Source organism: Monodon monoceros, unplaced genomic scaffold (genome assembly GCF_005190385.1).
Source record: "Monodon monoceros isolate NGI ecotype Baffin Bay Population unplaced genomic scaffold, NGI_Narwhal_1 Super_Scaffold_2, whole genome shotgun sequence".
Classification (NCBI taxonomy): Eukaryota; Metazoa; Chordata; class Mammalia; order Artiodactyla; family Monodontidae; genus Monodon; species Monodon monoceros.
Window position 1 is genome coordinate 37902139 of NW_021703776.1, and position 18489 is coordinate 37920627.

At 38.8% G+C, this 18489-nt stretch overlaps 1 protein-coding gene across 6 annotated transcripts in view; it reads left to right on the forward strand.

The window, feature by feature from the left end:
* DGKB (diacylglycerol kinase beta) overlaps window positions 1–18489 on the forward strand; it is a 703373-nt gene that overhangs the window by 54514 nt on the left and 630370 nt on the right. For 3 of the 6 annotated variants that reach the window (XM_029233667.1, XM_029233665.1, XM_029233666.1), the window contains exon 1: window positions 3325–3394. In XM_029233667.1, the coding sequence (XP_029089500.1) occupies window positions 3325–3394 (70 nt within the window). Of the gene's footprint in view, window positions 1–3133; window positions 3395–18489 lie in introns of those variants that run through there. The other 3 variants (XM_029233668.1, XM_029233663.1, XM_029233664.1) reach the window with 3 other exon arrangements.

Consider the following 18489-nt stretch of genomic DNA (forward strand, 5'->3'; position numbering starts at 1 on the left):
GGTGTGTAGGAATGTTAAATTTTAAATTGAATGACCAGGTGAGACTTTACTGAGAAGATAGCATTCATCTAAAGACCTGAAGGATGCCAGTTAAGCAGTCATTTTGTTTTGTTTTTTTTTTTGCGGTACACGGGCCTCTCACTGTTGTGGCCTCTCCCGCTGCGGAGCACAGGCTCCGGACACGCAGGCCCAGCGGCCGTGGCTCATGGGCCCAGCTGCTCCGCGGCATGTGGGATCCTCCCGGACCGGGGCACGAACCCGTGTCCCCTGCAGCGGTGGTAGGCGGACTCTCAACCACTGCGCCACCAGGGAAGCCCAACCAGTCATTTTAAATTTGAGTTTCTTACACTAAATTAACTGGGGAATTTTAATAAATTTCAGCACAGGTAGCCAGGTGGAAAACTATAATTAATTAAGTAATGAATTACTATTCTAATTTATTAATTAACTTGTTGGTAATTTATCAGACAGACCTCTGGAATCATCTCAGTTCATGACTACCCATGGGTGGTAAGGGGTAGGCCATGTTAAGGAAAGGAGAGAGCTCAGGGGGCCAGTTAAGAAGCTATCACAATCCAAGTGAAAGAGAAAGAATCTGAATGAAGACACTGATATTTTTCCAAAATGACATTTTCCCAGAGTAATCTGGTTTCTGGCCTTTTTTGTGTTCTTTCATTGCTCCTTACTACCTTTAGAATAGTGCCCAAACCTCTTTGTTTGACATTGAAATCCTTTCAAAAATTGGCTGCTTACTGGTTTCTCTAATAGGTGTGTCTGTATTCCAATAAAACTTTATTTACAAAAATAGATTGTGGGCCAATGTTTACTGCAGTCAGCTGTTTGCCTACCCCTGGTCTACTTTATGGGACTCTCTCAGTCTTAGCACATGGCTTCCATTCTAAAAGTTATCTCACTAGTATCAGAAACTGCTGAATTCACAGCCAGTATGTCAACATTCCAGGTAAGAAGTTGGAGGAAGAGAAAAAAGATTAAAAGAGCACTTGCTAGCTCTTTCCTCAAATAGAACCTTCCTATATATCTCACCCAACATCCACTTACATCTCACTGGCCACTTCTTCGTGCAAAGAACCTGAGGAATATAGCTGTTTAGATGGATATATTTTCGTTTAATAAAATTAGGGTTCTGTTACCAAGGGAAAAAGAAAGAATGGATATTGGGTGGGTTTCTAGCAGTCTCTGTCATATCTATCAGATTTTAATCACCCGGTGTCAGTTTCTTCATTTGTCAAAATGGAACACTATTAGCACCTCACAGAGTTGTTTGGTGAAGGTTGAATGATCCAACACAGGAATGCTGTTAGGAGAATGCCATGCATACTGTAAGCTCTCAGTAGAACTGACACATTTTTGGAATTAGCCCTATTTTCGTCTTTTGTGTGTTTTGATCTTTGTTGTATTTCCAGTGCCTAGAATGCTTTCTAGCACATAGGAGATCAATAAACACTTTTTTTTGGAATGAATAAATGAACCACCATTATCATCAGTTTAGATTTTTAGATAGCAGGCAACAGAAACTGATTCTGGCCCACTTAATCCCTTATTAAAATAATGGTACTTCTAGAAGTGACAAGATACCTGGAGAGTCAGACTCAGACAGGGACAGGTATCCTGTTATTGCTGTAATCATTTAGACCAGAGCTATTTTCACACTATGCTTGAATAACTCCACTCAACATTTAAAGCCCCTTGAGATGGAGTCTAATGATCAAAATGTGACGGAATCATCTGTCTCCCTTTGGATAGGAGAGAACGGAACACCATTTTTTATAGTCCCACCAAAATGGCATGTAACTGGGGAGAAGCAAAGAATTAGGATGAGATCCATGTGAAGGACGAAATCAGCAGGAAGAAACTGGGTGGAAAGCACAAAGAAATATCCATCACATGTTCTTATTCCTTTTAGTTTGTGTTGCTTCCACAAAGTCATGGTTGTGATGTAAGTGCATCCCCTGGGAAGAAAAAAGACCTAGCAATTTGGCCTCTGTTAATGCATCAGTATCTGCATTTTTTTCCATTTAAAAAGCCAACTACCACCTTGTAAAACTGATTGCAGGAACCCTGAAGAGATGAGACCAACAAGAGTTTTTTTGTTTTTTTTCCTTAAGGATAAGATGACAGAATATGACAGTGAGGTTGTGGGATTGATAGAGAACAGTAAATAGATATCGAAAAAAGGTTAGGCACTAATGCCAAATACAGGTACCATGCCTTTAGGTAATGACATCTATATGCATAATCCTTCCAGTCATTTAATTTCATAAATTATCTAAATAATTGTTTCTAAATATTTTAGTTTCTATAATGATTACAGTGCCAGTCTGCTTTGTTACTGAGCAATTGATTACTGTCTCTGATAAAAAGTTGAAACCAGATGGTTTTTCATTTTGTTTGCCTTTTCAGATGTAGCAGTGAATGTAGGTCCATGACAACCTAGGGGTTTATTTTTAAGCATGATTCACAGTAGTTGCATCTACTATCATTATGAAAGTCTGTCAGACATTTGGAATTGCTTTAATTTGGTAAATTTTATTGAGATTTTTATAGATGGTAAAATTAAAATTATCGTTTTTTTTAATTGTTAGGGGAAAAAAAACCAATTTATATAACCTGCCCAAATTGATTTGCATAATTGCAAATATATGTGCTACCACTGATGACCATTCCAAACCATTGTTGGAAAGCTGGTAGACTAGCAGACTGTATATTTAGGGAACTTTAGAGCTTATTTAGCTTCATTTAATAATCTGGGTCTAAACATAACATTTGTTTAGATATTAAAAAATTGATGTTTAGATTGATAAAAATGACACCCTTCTTTGCTCTTGGAATGAGCAAAGTTTAAAAAACTGAACCGAAAAAAAGTCTCCTTGTATGAAACTAGACCTTATAAAATTTTCTTCACACTGTATTTTTAATCATATTTCTTCTATGATTTGGTGTTAGAAAATGTGTATAAAATGCCATTAGAGTGAGCAATTAAAGATTATTATGCAAAATGGAATAACTGAAATATATTATTTAGGGATTAAAAATCTTTAACGTTCTATAACTTGTCAATTTTTTTCTTTGTTTAATGATACTAATCTTTCAATCTTTCTTTTTCTTTCTGCAGTGCTTTAATACGTTATTGAAACTACAAACCCATATCCACAGTGGTCTCATTGTTGACAGATTTCATATTTTGAAAGCTTGAGGTATTTTATAATGAAACATGCCATGTGGAAACTTTGAAGCATAAATTCTGCCAAACATCTGAATAAAGAATTTCTCACCTGGTATGTAAGAGATCTCCTCACCACCACCATGACAAACCAGGAAAAATGGGTCCATCTCAGCCCCTCAGAATTTTCCCAGCTTCAGAAATATGCTGAATGTAAGTATTCATATTGATAATATGATTTGACTTGGTATTTGCGCTAAACAACGTAATTATTTACTTACCAAAACAGATTATAAATCCCGTTCAGCATTGGGATAAATACAGGTGTGTCTTTTGTGTTTTCAAGTAAGTGAACTTGAGACTACCAGTTTGGCATGAGAAAAAGGAAAAGGTAAACTTAAATCGAACATTAGATCTCAAAGAAAAAGAACTAGAACTTTAGATGCAAAAGTGAACTTGGAAACATTCCCGCTGTAATAGATGTGAAGCAAAGGATAAGATAGTTTGGGAGAATGGAGACTGGTGAGTCTGTAACCAAGAAGAAGGATAAGCAGAAGTAAGGGGAAAAGTGAGATTTTTTTTTTTCCTGCATAACATTTCAAAAAGATTGGGAGTAGGGAGTCATAGATACATCATGGCATTGAAATTAGAGGTTGTAAAAGAAAGAGAAGGTGTAGGATCTTACACCACGTTGTTTAGTGTGTGTATTGATACAAAAGATAGGCCATGGTGATTCACTTTATAGTATGCAATTTTTAAATATGGTAAGCTTCTTTACACATAAACAGTAAAATTGTATTTATTTATTGTTTTTACCATGGATTTTCAAAAATACATCTGTTTCACAAATTGAGTTTCAACAATAAATATGGGTAGCAACTGTGTCAAGGTATTGAAGAGAGAAAATGAAGCAACTAATAAATAGGAGGGAGCAAAAGGCTGGGAGCACGATGAGTAGAGAAAAAATAATATGCAGGGAATGTAATAAGAATGGTGAGTGTTAGAGAATAAAATGCAAGAAGTGGAAAGCAAAAAAAGAACCAATAGCACGCAATAGTGAAAGAGGCAAAAACTGGAACAGCTGGAGGTGCTTATGCAGAGAATTGGGTCATGTAGGAGAGAAGTGTCAGGAGTGAATTGAATCATATTATGAAGAGGCAGAGGAAAGGATTAAACTCAAATGGAGGATTGGAATAATAAGAAATAGATATGTGAGTGAATAATAACACATTTACGGGGTACATAGTATAAGTCAGGAACATTAATAAACAATGTATATCATCCGAAGAGGCCAATTTCATAGGTTTCCCAGACTTTTCCTAACTGGAGAGCTGAAGTGTTCTGGGTGAGGTTATCAGAGTGCTGGTGGGTATTTGTAAGGAAGATGCAAACCCATGTAACCTGTAAGTTTTCTCCATCAATAATGATAAAAATACAGCAACTGTCAAATGGAGGGGAGAATCAGAAATTGTTGACATCAAAATGTGGTCCTTATACTGAAAAACTGTTTTGAGCCACTGAAAGCACAATTCATCTACTTATCACATGAAGACAATTTATCCCAGAATGGCTGAATTCTTGTCTGCATGTTTATACTCAGTGATTTCTAAACTGGCTAAAAAATGATTTACCTATGTTTTGTAATTACTATATGCTCTTTACTGTTGTGATATATCCAATAATTAAGTAAATATTTCTGAACATCTTCTTTAGGGAGAATATTCTGCTTGGCACTGTAGGAGATGCAAATATGAACAGATATGGACCCTCCCTTTTTGGAATTTACAGTTTAATGAAGGCTAGAAACTAATGGATAAACAATTCTAGGATAAACGATATCTAGGTGAAATATCTAAGTGCTACAAGCAAAGTTTAGGGATCTGTAGTGCAATAGTATGCAGCTAGAGATGGAAAAAGGGAAGGCTTCATGGAAGAAGTAGAATTTGAAATGAATCTTAAAAAATAGATTCATGGTAAATGCAGAAAAAATGATGAAAAATTTAGCGTATATTTGAGGAAGTGGGATGAGCTACATTTAGCCACACTACAAATTAAGGGAGTAAGTGGAGGTAAGGCTATAAAAATGAGATAGAATTTAAATATACAACGCTCAACTTGAGTAAGGCAGTGAAGAGTAATTGTAGAATGTTAAGCGTAGGGCGACATGAACAATGCTATGCTCCAAGAAGCTTAATTTACAAATACAAAAATAGTATATGTGACAAAGAGACTGAAATTAGGCCAGTGGGCTACTGGAATAGACTAAAAAAAGGTGGATGGAGAATGATGACCAGAAAAGCATAGATTCAAATATTACATCATTAAAACTAGTGGAAGAGAACTTGGGCAATACTAAAATACGAGAATTGAGAGAGAGAGAGAGAGAGAGAGAGAGAGGCAGAAAGAGACAGTTCTAAAATTTAGCTCTAAAAATTTGACTTGGAGGACAGGGGAATTTGGTGACATAATCTCCCAAGTAAAATAAACATAATGGTTTGGTTTAGATTAGGCTAAATTTAGCTGGATTATTAAAATATATTTTCCAGTGTTCGGGTACTTACAGGAAACATGCCTGTGGAGGCACTAGTATAAAATAGATAAATTATTGCCATAATAGCTAAATTATTATTTACAATAACTTTTGCTTAGATAGTCAAATTGCATTTGAACTGATAAACAGAATTTAGTACTAAAGTATTAAATATATTACAGGCTGCCACTCTTATTTTATTGGCTAAGGAATATGGAGGTACATTTAATTATATCATTAAAATGCTTGATTTAGTAATAGGTTTGCAGAAATACCTAAGACAAGTGGTAAAAAGAATTGTCATAAATGTAAAAGTTCTAACCTCTTGAGACAAAGATTAATGGGCATTCAATAAGTTGGTAGTGAGTAGTGACACAGTGAGTATAAGAACATGGTTAAAATGGATCTTATGAGAAGACATTTTAACTGTGAAGGAAATAAATAGTGCTGATTCCATGATCATTAGACTTGCTACTCTTTTTTAAATAACCAAGACAACAATGAAGAGTGTTAGACCGAATCCTCTAAGAAGTTTCCTGTATAATTAAATAGCAAAGAGTATTATGATTAGGTGGATCTTTGTGTATTAAATTGCCATTGTCAAAACATAACAGAAAACAAACTTATTATCCTGAAGATTATAAAAGTGGTATATTTTCCATGCTATTCAGTACATGTGATCAGTTTATCAGCAGCATTTAAGGACCAGATTTTTCATGTTGCAATGCAGTGTTGGCAAAGTGACATCCCTCTGTAGTCTATTAGAAAAGTGATATATTAGATTTTAATTGTTTTGTAACTTTCCATAAGAAATTGTTTATATGTATTAAATGACTAAATTTTTAAAAAGTTATTAATTTAAGTTTAAATTTGCAGCATGCTAAGATTATATCTGATATATTTCAAGTAAGTGTTTTATACGCTTTTGGGGAATGGGGTGGGGTCGTCAAATTCTTGGTTGAGATGAATGAGTTCATGAAACCCCTACCCACAAAACCAAATCATTCAGTGTTGGACTTAAATAATACCATAAAGATCTTTTTCTCAAGTTATCTGATCTTGAGTTCTCTCCACAAGTGCCACAATATATCGTGTCGTATTCTGTTTAGGCTGCTATAACGAAGTACCATAGACTGGGTGACTTATAAACAACAGAAAATTATTTCTCATAGTTCTGGAGGCTGGAAGTTTGAGATTAGGGTGCGAGCGTGGATTCTGGTAAAGGTCCTCTTTGGGGCTGCAAACTGCCAACTTCTTGTATTCTCATGGTGCAAGGAGCAAGAGAAGAGCAGCAAGCTCTCCTGGGATTCTTATAAGGGCACTAATCCAGTTCATCAGGGTTCTACCCTAAGAACCTCATCTAATTCTATTTACCTCTCAAAGATCCCTCATACTGCGAGGTACGGTTTCAACATATGCATTAGGGGAGACACAAATTTTAGTCCATTACACCCTGTAACTATACATATTGTTTCAGTTTCTAGGCTTTCCTCATAATTAATTGGGGGAAAAAAAGAGGGACGTTGGCACAGCATTCCTGGCTAGGCAGGTAGCACATCAGACAGCTGTGTTCAAATCCTGGTCGTACCATATTTTAGATGTCTGAGTTTCAAGTTATATAACATCTCTGTGTCCCAATTTTCATACTTGTAAAATGGGAAAAATAATAAATAATGTCGAATGTTGTAAGGATTAAATTGAATGAGTTAATATATGTCAAGTAATGAGAACAGTGCCTGGTGAGTTGCAAGTTATATAACTGTTTACGATTATTATTTTAATAGAGAGGGAGTGAGTGTGTTATGTTGGCTGTTTGAACATATTGTTGATGATCAAGTTAAAAAGTGCTGCATTTTAGAGCATTAAGAGCCAATGTCTATTTTTTCTGCTAAAAGACCACATTCTTCCCACAAGGTAGAAGCTTCTGGTGCTGTTGGCAGCCTTGGATCTGTGTTGTCCCCACAAAGGCTGAAGGCAGCTAATGTGAAGCCTGCTGTGGCTGCCTACAACATGCTGAGCCCATGCTCCTGTTTAGGGTTTCAGGCTGAGTCCCTCTATGGGGAGCATTTCCATTGATATGTGGGAGAGGAGTATCCTTTTCTTTTCCACTCTTCATAAAAAGTCATCCAGACTGTTGTGATAAGACAGACAGCTCTCACTCCTGCCGTGTAGAGAATTGAGCTTATCACATTATTAGTTTGTCATTGCTTCCTGGAATCTCTTCATGGATAACAGTATTTTCTCTGTAAAATCTACACAGTATTTCCAAGTGATTCATTATCTGCCCACGTATCGTCACTTAGGATTAGCTTTTTATTTGCTGTATACAAAGCGTGTTATATAGCGTGTACTTTATTTTTGAAAAATACTATGTTATTACAGTGGGAACACTTCCAAACTCTCATAAATTTTATACTTTTTATAGCAGCTGGCATTGTAGAGAGTTGCAGAATTATTTGATGACTTGTTCTTTTCAATAAGGACCAGCACGCCTAATATTTGGACCTAGTGTGCAGTTTCTTCCATTGAAGTGAGGTGTGTGGTGTGGCTTAGTGGAAAGAGCACAGGCTTTGTAGGCAAACTAATATTCGACAGTGTTGAACCACAGCCGCAACTTCAACTTACTAGCCTTGGGACCTTGGGAAGCTTACATGTACTACCTGTGCCTCAGCTTCCTCACCTGGAAAAGCAGAATTCTACCTCACAGTGCTGTAGGATTTAATGAGACAGTAATCATCATTATCATAAATAATTGATTTTTAGTACCCTATTCTAAATAATATACAAATATTAATTCATTTAATTCTCACAATAAGCCTTAGAGGTGGCACATGATCTCCGTCAGGCACATTGCCTGGCCTATTGCTATGGCACAATAAGCGATAACAAAGATCAAAACAGTAGTAATTCATTTATATTTCTTACAGAGATCACTTTGTTAATAAAGATTGCTAATCATGTTTCTAAAATAGGGGAATCTAGAACCCAGGATTCAGGTCCTCTTATCTCCATCAGCCACAGCCATCTCTCGAAGGGCTTTTGTACACAGGACAAAGCAAAGAAGCAAAGCTTCTAACTATGGCTTTGGCCCCAGAACACCTTTCTGCTCCCTTATCCTGCTACATGGCGGGGATCCTGTGGCAACCTCTGTGAGCAGTTTTCATCATTCTACCCACGCTGCTTTTCTCCCGTCTCTGGAACCTCCTTCACTCTTCCTTATGAAAAACATAGGAGGGAAAAGAGAGGAGAATAAACTCAGGAAGCAATTATAATAAAAAGTTTGGTAAAGTGCTTGGCCATTTTAAGTAGCTTTCCTCTCCCAAGAAACCCCACCCTCTAGCATGATGATCTGTGTCTTTGAGACGTGTTTTGTGCTTAATCCATACATGATGGGTTAAGGAGACTGGAGGGAGAGACTAGACCTCCTGACCTGTGCGTATTCAATTTACTGTTAAGAAATTTAGATCACATATTAGCCCTCTTTCTAATTTGTTCCACTGGGATTAGCTCTTACGTTTGTCCTAGGCCCTTTGTTATTGTACCTGTGCGTATTCAATTTATTGTTAAGAAATTTAGATCACATATTAGCCCTCTTTCTAATTTGTTCCACTGGGATTAGCTCTTACGTTTGTCCTAGGCCCTTTGTTATTGTACACTGACTCTATTTTGGGAGGCCAAGCCACTTAATTACTCTCTTTGTACAAGACAGAAGAATAAATGGCACAGAGTCAATTAACATAGTGGCTGAGAACACATAATTTGGTGTTAGATTAGACTGGGTTTGAGTTCCAGTGCTGTGATGTGCACCTCATTTTCTTCACCTTTGTCCTAGGATTGCAGTGATGATTAAGGGTGAAGAGGCCTGTAAAGTGCTCAGGACTCAATCAGTTATTGTTTTGATGAGGCTCATGATGGTGGTGACTGTGGTGGTTTAATATCAAATGAGGACTTTTTGTTCTTTGATTTATGACTCCTCAGTTATACTACTTATGTGGAACGTCTTGATTTTGCCCTGACACTTGTCTGAAATCAGGATCTCTGACTCTATTTTAGATAATACATGTCTCTCATTTCCGACCCTGTTTCTTCGGATTCACATTGATTAGCTCGGCAGTTCCTGGCTCTGACCCAGATTTTATTTCTGGAATGTATGTTGGCTGCATAATCTCTTTCGCCTCATCTCTGTCTCCAGTTCCTATTCGTTGTACTGCTTCAGACTGAATTTCCTGTTGGTGGCTTCTCTGGGTCCATACACCTTAAGTTTTTCAATACCTAAATCTGCAGTAGTAAAAGAAAGTAATAACTATGAATGTCTAAGTCGCCATTATTTCAGTATCCTAAAAATATATCATTTTCAATGATTTTTAAACATCTTTTTCAGCTTTTCAAACTTGCCCCCAAACCTTAAATTAAGTTTTATGGTCAAACAAACTTTAATAGTGAAGTTAGGACTTCTGTGAAGTATTTTGGTCAAAGTGGACCAAATTAGACTGTGATTGAAAAATTCACAAAATCTCAGTGGCTTAACAAAACAGAAGTTTATTTCTTGCTCCTATTACATTTCCAAATCTGAATCAGCAAATGGTTTAATTTCACATTATCCTTGATCAAAAGTCCCAGTCAGATGGAGCAGTCGTCAACTTTAAAATTGGCAGATGCTGTGACAGAGAAATAGACTTTGTGCATTGGGTGCTAGCTCTTAAGGCTTCTCCCTGATAATGTTTTGCTTACGTTTCTTTGGCCAAAGCAATCCACATGACCACATCTAACTTCAAGGGAGTAGAGAAATGCATTCCTTCTGTCTGTCCAGCATTTGGGGAGACTGAACTACTTGGTGAAAACTACTAATGTGGACAGTATCACACAAATAAAATATAACCTACTATTTACCTTGGAACCTTAAGCAAGTCATCACGGTCACTTTAAGCTTGTTTCTTCATCTTATAAAAGGAGGACAGTGCTCCCCACCTATAAATAATTACTCTTGTTTTTATTACTAATATTAGTATGACAAATTGTAACAAAAGTTATCGCAAAGATTCATACAGATTAAATTATGTACTTCATCCTTAATTCAGCTGTAGATTAAAGGTTGTGATTTACTAGAAGTTTCCTTAGATGCCACCACCCACATTACAGCCGGAAGTGCCACACACACACACAAATATGAGTATACAGACTTACACGGACTTAATTTTACTCGCTGATCGTTATTCAGCCAACAGTACTGAGTACCCTTCACTCTTAGGCATTATGCTTGGTTCTAGGTAATACAGAAATGGATATCGTAGTTCTTTCAGTCAAAGAGGTTAGTCTATTCAGAGAGACAAATATGGCAAACGATGATAAAGCAGTGAAATACTTACTCCGGATATTATATATGCAAGATTCTTTTTAATTGAGGTACAATTTACATAAAACGTTGTTTTAGGTGTACAACATAATGATTTGATATGTATTGCAAATGATTACCACAATAAATTTAATTAACATCCATCACCACACAGGTAAAATTCTTTTTCTTGAGATGAGAACTTTTAAGATGCTCTCTCTTAGCAACTTTCCAATATACAATACAGCATTGTTAACTATAGTCACGGTGCTCTGCTATACTTATAACTGGAAGTTTGTACCTTTTAAACACCTTTACCCATTTCACCCCCCGGCCCCTTGCCTTGGGGAACCACCATTTTGTTCTTGTAAGTTAAATTCTGTAAGATTCCACATGTAAGTGAGATTTTACAGTATTTGTCTTTCTCTTTTCTGACTTATTTCACTTAACATAATGCCCTCAAGGTCTACCCATGTTGTTGTCACAAATGGCAGGATGTCCTTCTTTCTAATGGGTAGATTATATATGTATACAAATAAGTTGTAAAGAAAATTATATATAAAATATTAAGTGCCATTTATATACCATTTATCTGTCTTTACCATTATCTTTACCATTTATTTGTCTACGGACACTTAGGTTGTTTCCATGTCTTGGCTATTGCAAATAATGCCGCAGTGAAAATGAAGATGCAGGTATCTCTTCAGGATATTGATTTTATTTCTTTCAGGTATATACCCAGAAGTGGAATTGCTGGAAAATATGGTAGTTCTATTTTTAAATTTTGGAAAACCCTCCATACTGTTTTCCATAGTGGCTGCACCAATTTACATTTCCATCGGCAGTGTACAAGGTTCTTGTGCATATCCTTGCCAATACTTGTTATCTTTTATCTTTCTGATGATAGCCATTCTGACAGGTGTGAAGTGTTACTGTGATTTTTAAAATTATTTATTTATTTAATTTTTGGCTGCACTGGATCTTTGTTGCTGTGCACGGGCTTTCTCTAGTTTCAGCTAGCGGGGGCTACTCTTTGTTGTGGTTTGTGGCATCTCATTGCGGAGGCTTCTCGTTGCAGAACACGGACTCTAGGCTCGTGGGCTTCATTCAGTAGCTGTGGCTCGCGGGCTCTAGAGTGCAGACTCAGCAGTTACGGCACACGGGCTTAGTTGCTCGGCGGCATGTGGGAACTTCCCGGACCAGGGCTCGAACCCGCGTCCCCTGCATTGGCAGGCGGATTCTTTTTTTTTTTTTTTTTGCGGCACATGGGCCTCTCACTGTTGTGGCCTCTCCCGTTGCGGAGCACAGGCTCCAGACGCGCAGGCTCAGCGGCCATGGCTCACGGGCCCAGCCGCTCTGTGGCATGTGGGATCCTCCCGGACTGGGGCACGAACCCATGTCCCCTGCATCAGCAGGAGGACTCTCAACCACTGTGCCACCAGGGAAGCCCCAGCAGGTGGATTCTTAACCACTGCGCCACCAGGGAAGTCCCCTCATTGTGATTTTGATTGGCATTTTCTTGATGATGAGTGATGTAGAGCACCCTTAGGTACCTGTTGGTACATGATCTGCAAATAGGCATCTTTCTCTGAGACACTGTGTGTTTCACTCTGTAGCCTCTATGCTGTGCCCTGGGGATCAGGCAGTTAAGAATGGATTCTCTGTTACAGGCTTGTGGGACCCCAGAACATAAACCTCACTGGCCACCAGAGCCAGTTAATCAAGGGATGCATCCCCTGGGCCCAGCTGCAAAAGTTGGGGCGCTAGACCTGTGTGCAAGCTCCTTTCTGGTATATTAAGCAACCTGGAGTGAGGCAGGGGGAGACAGAGCAAAGGTGGTGCCTGCCTCTGCAGAGTATTGCAGTCAGCCCCTAGATGTGTATTAAATTAGATACTTGCTCCTCAGGCCACAGCTTTTAAGATAAGCAAGTAGTCCTTTTTAATGGAAAGACTGGACATCTTTCCTACACAAAATGTTGCATACTTTCTCCTGGAAGAAACCATTTTACTCATTTAAAATTCTGTATCACTCCATGATCTCCTCCCTGTGGTATTGATCACATTAATGTGTACCTGTATCTATATCTCTCTATCTATGTACAGACATCTGATAAGCAATACATAATATATTCTCATTTTGAAATTTGAGCATTACAGATTTTAACCTGCTGCCTCTGCACTGGACCTGGGGGCTTAGCCACAGGGAGTCCACCTGAGCCTGTGAAGAGCAGTTTCTCAGTTCCCTATAGCCTGTGGGTCTCTTAGACACAAGCCCCACTGGCTTTCAAAGCTAGATGTTTTGGGGGCCTGTCTGTCAGGTGGAAGTATTCAAAGTTGGGGCACCATATGTGGGGTTCAAACCCCTGGCTCATCAGGGAGAAGCTGGGAGTTGTGAGCTCCCTCCCAGTTGTGTGTCACCACAGTAGGGGTGGGGTTCATGGCAAGCTTGTGCCTCAGCCTCTCCTACCTATTTTTATTTTTTTAATTAATTAATTAATTAACTATTTTTGGCTGTGTTGAGTCTTCGTTTCTGTGCGTGGGCTTTTCTCTAGTTGCGGCAAGTGGGGACCACTCTTCATTGCGGTGCGCGGGCCTCTCCCTGTCGCGGCCTCTCTTGTTGCGGAGCACAAGCTCCAGACGCGCAGGCTCAGTAGTTGTGGCGCACAGGCCTAGTTGCTCCGCGGCATGTGGGATCTTCCCAGAGCAGGGCTCGAACCCGTGTCCCTTGCATTGGCAGGCAGATTCTCAACCACTGCACCACCAGGGAAGCCCTCTCCTACCTATTCTGATGTTGTTTTTTTCTTGTTTACCCTATGCGTAGGGGTCGTTCACGTTCACCTAGTTTACAGAGTTCTTTCATAGCAAATTATTCCATATGTAGCTGTAGATTTGGTGTGTCCACTGGAGGAGGTGAGTTCAGCAGCCTCCTGTGTCACTATGTTGAACCAAAATCTATGCAAGACTCTCCAAGAGCTTTTAACTCTTCGTGTGGATAGGTATTGAAAGGGGAGTGGAATTGTAATTTTAACTGAAAGTATTGAATGGGGGTTAAAAAAGCAGAGAAACTCCAATTAGATATCAGAGCATGTGCTGAGGCATGAAAGAAAGTGACACATTAGGGTAGAATTGGAAGTATGTGTTGGTATATGTACCTATTTGTGTCTGAGCATGTATGTGTGCACATGGACACGTGTATAAACACTGAGGGCAAGATTGAAGAATTCAGCAACAGTCATAAAATACGGATCTGTGAATGGTATTAGTAAAACATTGTCTATCGACATACAGTCATTGGGAGAAAGTAAAGATATTAACTGAGTGGAAAAGAAGAGAGACAAAGAGAATACCTAAACTACAATTATAGAATCTTAGCCGTGAAAAAAAAAAAAAAAGAGAAAGGATCATATCTAAAGTTAATAGAATAAAAAGAGGGCTTTTGTTCTTTCACATAAGGGAAAAAGACATGTTTATAGGGAAAAAGGAGGGCAGCATATAAAGGAAAAAACTTGATGCTGAAAGATTCTGAGCTTATGGCCAAATCTAGATTTTTGTTTTGGTTTTATTCAGTTTTCTTAAGTACTTCTCTACCGTTTATTTACTTAATGTATTCGTTTTGGCCGCTAGCAAGTTACATAACCTTTCTAAAGTTTAATTTTCTCTGCTGTGTAATTAAGAAAATAATAAAACCTACTCACAAGAATGTTGTAAGACTCAAATAAAATAATATGTGCGGAAATGCTTTGTAAAATGCGCACTACCATATGTAAGTTAATTATTGCTTTCATTGTTATTATCATTAGAATGTTCTGAGTTATCTTTCTACTACTTCTTTTCTTTTTCTGTAGTTCAGTATCTCTGCTTCTCCCAAATACACGTTTCTAATTTTATTATTTATTGAATTTTACGTTTGCGTCTGTGAGATTGTGTGAGAAATACATTCCTACTTCTTGTGGCCCAGTTTTCCAGTTTCTCGTCAAATCCTGCGGCCTCTTTCAGAGCCTTGCCTAGGCATCTTCAGGTGCAAGGATTATTTTCTCATACCCAAAATTGTATTTTATAAGGAAGAACATTGCCAGGGCTGTAGCGGTCTGAGATCTTACCCTACTTACAGTGTAAGATGTTAGCTTGCTGAGGCGTCATGATGCTAGAAGAAGATGCAAGACTCCTGGGGCAGAGAAAGAGGACTTTGTTTATCATGTCACAGAAAACATCATGTACCTCGTGCTTTTATTGGCTCCCTACTTTATTTTATTTTTAATTAATTAATTCATTTTTGGCTGTGTTGGGTCTTTGTTGCTGCACGCGGGCTCTCCCTAGCTGCAGCAAGCAGGGTTCACTCCTCGTTGCGGCGCACGGGCCTCTCACCACGGTGGCCTCTCCTGTTGTGGAGCGTGGGCTCTAGGTGCGCAGGCTTCAGTGGTTGTGGCACACGGGCTCAGTGGCTGTGGCTCGCAGGCCCTAGAGCACAGGCTCAGTAGTTGTGGTGCACGGGCTCAGCTGCTCCGCGGCATGTGGGATCCTCCCAGACCAGGGCTCGAACCTGTGTCCCCTCCATTGGCAGGTGGATTCCTAACCACTGCGCCACCAGGGAAGTCCCCTACTTTAGTTTTCACAGGGGAAGATGAAAAGGGCCAGGTAACCTTTGCACAAGCAGTGGGTTGAGTCATAGGAGAACTCCAAGTTTAGGGAAGCTGAATGTTTTTTAATAGACAGTAAACAAGCCTTCCGTTTGCTCAACAGAGGGTCACAATCAGTGTCTCTCAAGGTTTTTCACTCCAAAAACATCCTTGAAATGATAGTTTAGAGAAAAAAAAGTAGTCTGTGCCCCTGCTTGTAAAACCTGCAGAAACATGAAAGAAACGTTGAGAATTGTCTCCCAAAGAATATAAGCTTATAATAGTCTTTACCACCATAATCAGTAGCCCAGAAGTTGATGAAAACACATATTTTCCCACCAGGTTGCCTTTCATTCTGTATAAAGGCAGCCTCAGACTTGTACCCAGAAGTCTCCTCATCTTGGTCTCTGATCCCTCTTTTTGCCCTGTGCCCTACCACTGGGTTTTCAGATCCATCCTATTTGTGCCCTACTTTTCAAGCTAGGAGACTCACCTACTTTTCTGTATTCATCCAGGGAGGATGAAGGGGAACCCATTTACTTACAGGTATTTTAGAGTCTACTCTGAAAAATAGGCTTAATTTGTAAATTTTATTTAAAAAAATTAGTTTCTTAAAACACATTTATGCACACACACACACCTTTTTCTTACAAGTAGCAATCACCATTAATTTATTTTTCAGTGCTTTATATTATAGAATGAACACAGAAAGGAAGGATCTGGGAGAAAGCGACAAATAGCTCCACTCCAGGCAAAGTCTCCCATTTTGCTGAATGCTTTGAGAACTCCTTGCAACTGAATGAACGTTGAGGGTCCTGCCCCATGTCATAAGTGCCTTTGGAGCAGAATGTGTTACTGTCTGAGCTTCTACAGCTGCCAAATGATAAATGACTTCTAGACCTTTTTAAGGCTTAGTTTCTTACTAGATTAGGATACTTCACTGTCCCTTGAAACCTGCCCCCAAACTGAATACAGTGGGAAATCAAAACTCTCAAATGAAAAAAAAAAAAAAATCAGGAAAAGAGTAAAATGCTGGTAGCCACGGCTTTGACTTGGAGAGGAGAGTCCTCCAGATGTTTACACAATTCTGCCAAATCTTTCTCGTTTATAGTTTCCCTATGGATATCAGAGATTAGTAGTGGTATTTTTAAATTTTTGCCAAATGAAAGTCTTTCTCTAGAAATTTACTCATAAAAGCTCTGCTTTAGTTAGAAGATATTCAAGGAGGTAGCCTGTAATGAAAGGAATCCCAAAGAAAGCATAGAACAAAGGATATATTCTGATTATTGGTGGAATATGATTTGATGTGATTACTGAAATACCCTATTACCAATATCAAATTAACTGGTTGTGATGGGAAAAAATACTGCATACATTTTTTTTTAAACTTATGAGCCTGAATTATTTTAAATAAACCTTTCTGGGAGGGCACATTTTCCCTTCCACTCCCCTCGTATTCACTTCACGGGTGGCAGAATTTTAAAAAAATTAAACGTCTTAAACATTTTGGGCTCTTCGGGGTCAGAAAACTTGTACTCTAATGATCTCCAGTCTTTTTTCTCTTCTTGGGTGTCAAAGACATCAGGTGTTGCTCTCAGCGTCTCTGGGAAGTATTTCGGAAGCAGCAGTGACTGCTTCCATAGGTCATTTATGAGGCACTATTATATGGTACAGCTCCACTGAATGATAATTTCTGCTATTTCCAAAGTTGCTTTCTGGTGAAGGGAACCTTTCAGAATTCTTCCTTCTTTTTCCACTATCGGCTGCCATCACCATTATATTGAGTTTTCTGCTAATTTTCCTTGTATTACCTTATCTCCCAGTGTGATCTAAAAAGCATAGAGTTGAGAAGTAAAAAACAATACCATTAACTTAAGAGTTCCTTAATGTAGTCCCTCAAAGAATCCATCTTGGAGAAACAGACATTCGTAAATTGATCACTGGTAAAATTCCATGTGTCCTGTAATTGTATGTTGCTTCAGTGTTTCTGAGTCCAAATTCCACATTAAGCGAAAGAACTCTTTCTCCTACTTTGTAGTTTCCCTTTCATCTACTCTTTTCAGTTCCTTGGGTATCTGAAAACTTTCAGTATCAAAAAAAGTTTGTACTTTGTGTTTGGCTTCTTTTCACTGTAGTCTGTAGGCTGAAATATTTGGAACTGCTCTCATGATATTTTTGACCTCTAACTGACCATACAAGTTGGCACAAAGGCATGTAAGGAGAGCACGAGAAGATGCCAGTCAGTCTCTCCTGTAAGAGGTAAAGAATAGGGCAATACCTAAAAGAAGTTGGAATTGACCTTAGTTAGCAACATTAGTCTGCTTAACAGGTGCTGGGTCCACGTGCACCATTTTTCTGACCCCTTCTTTATCCTCTGGCAACAACAGGGGCTTCTCAGTGCAGTCAGCCCAGGTGCACAGAACCTTGTACATTCAGACCACTGAGAGTTATGTCCATAGTCTTTCTAGGGAAATGTGGACAGTAATGCCCAGAGATGAACTAAATAATAATAGTCCCCTGAGACTCTGTCCAGAATTCTTCCTCTGTTAGTGCAGACACCTTGGACTCTTTACACTTTTCTCAGGGTCTTGCAAGTCAGGGGCACCAGTAGGACTCTATTACAGGAAGCCCAGTCAGATCCAATAGGATGGTATTTTGTCCAGCTCTAGGAAAGAATCCGTTCGAAACATGATTTATACATATAGCCTGTGCTATGCATTCCTCCCGATTGCACTGGTAGCAGTAGGTGTGGTGTCCTTTTGAAGTGGATCCCATAGCTTGCCCATGGTGTCACCTCTACTCATGAGGTGAGGTTTGGAAGTTCTCATTT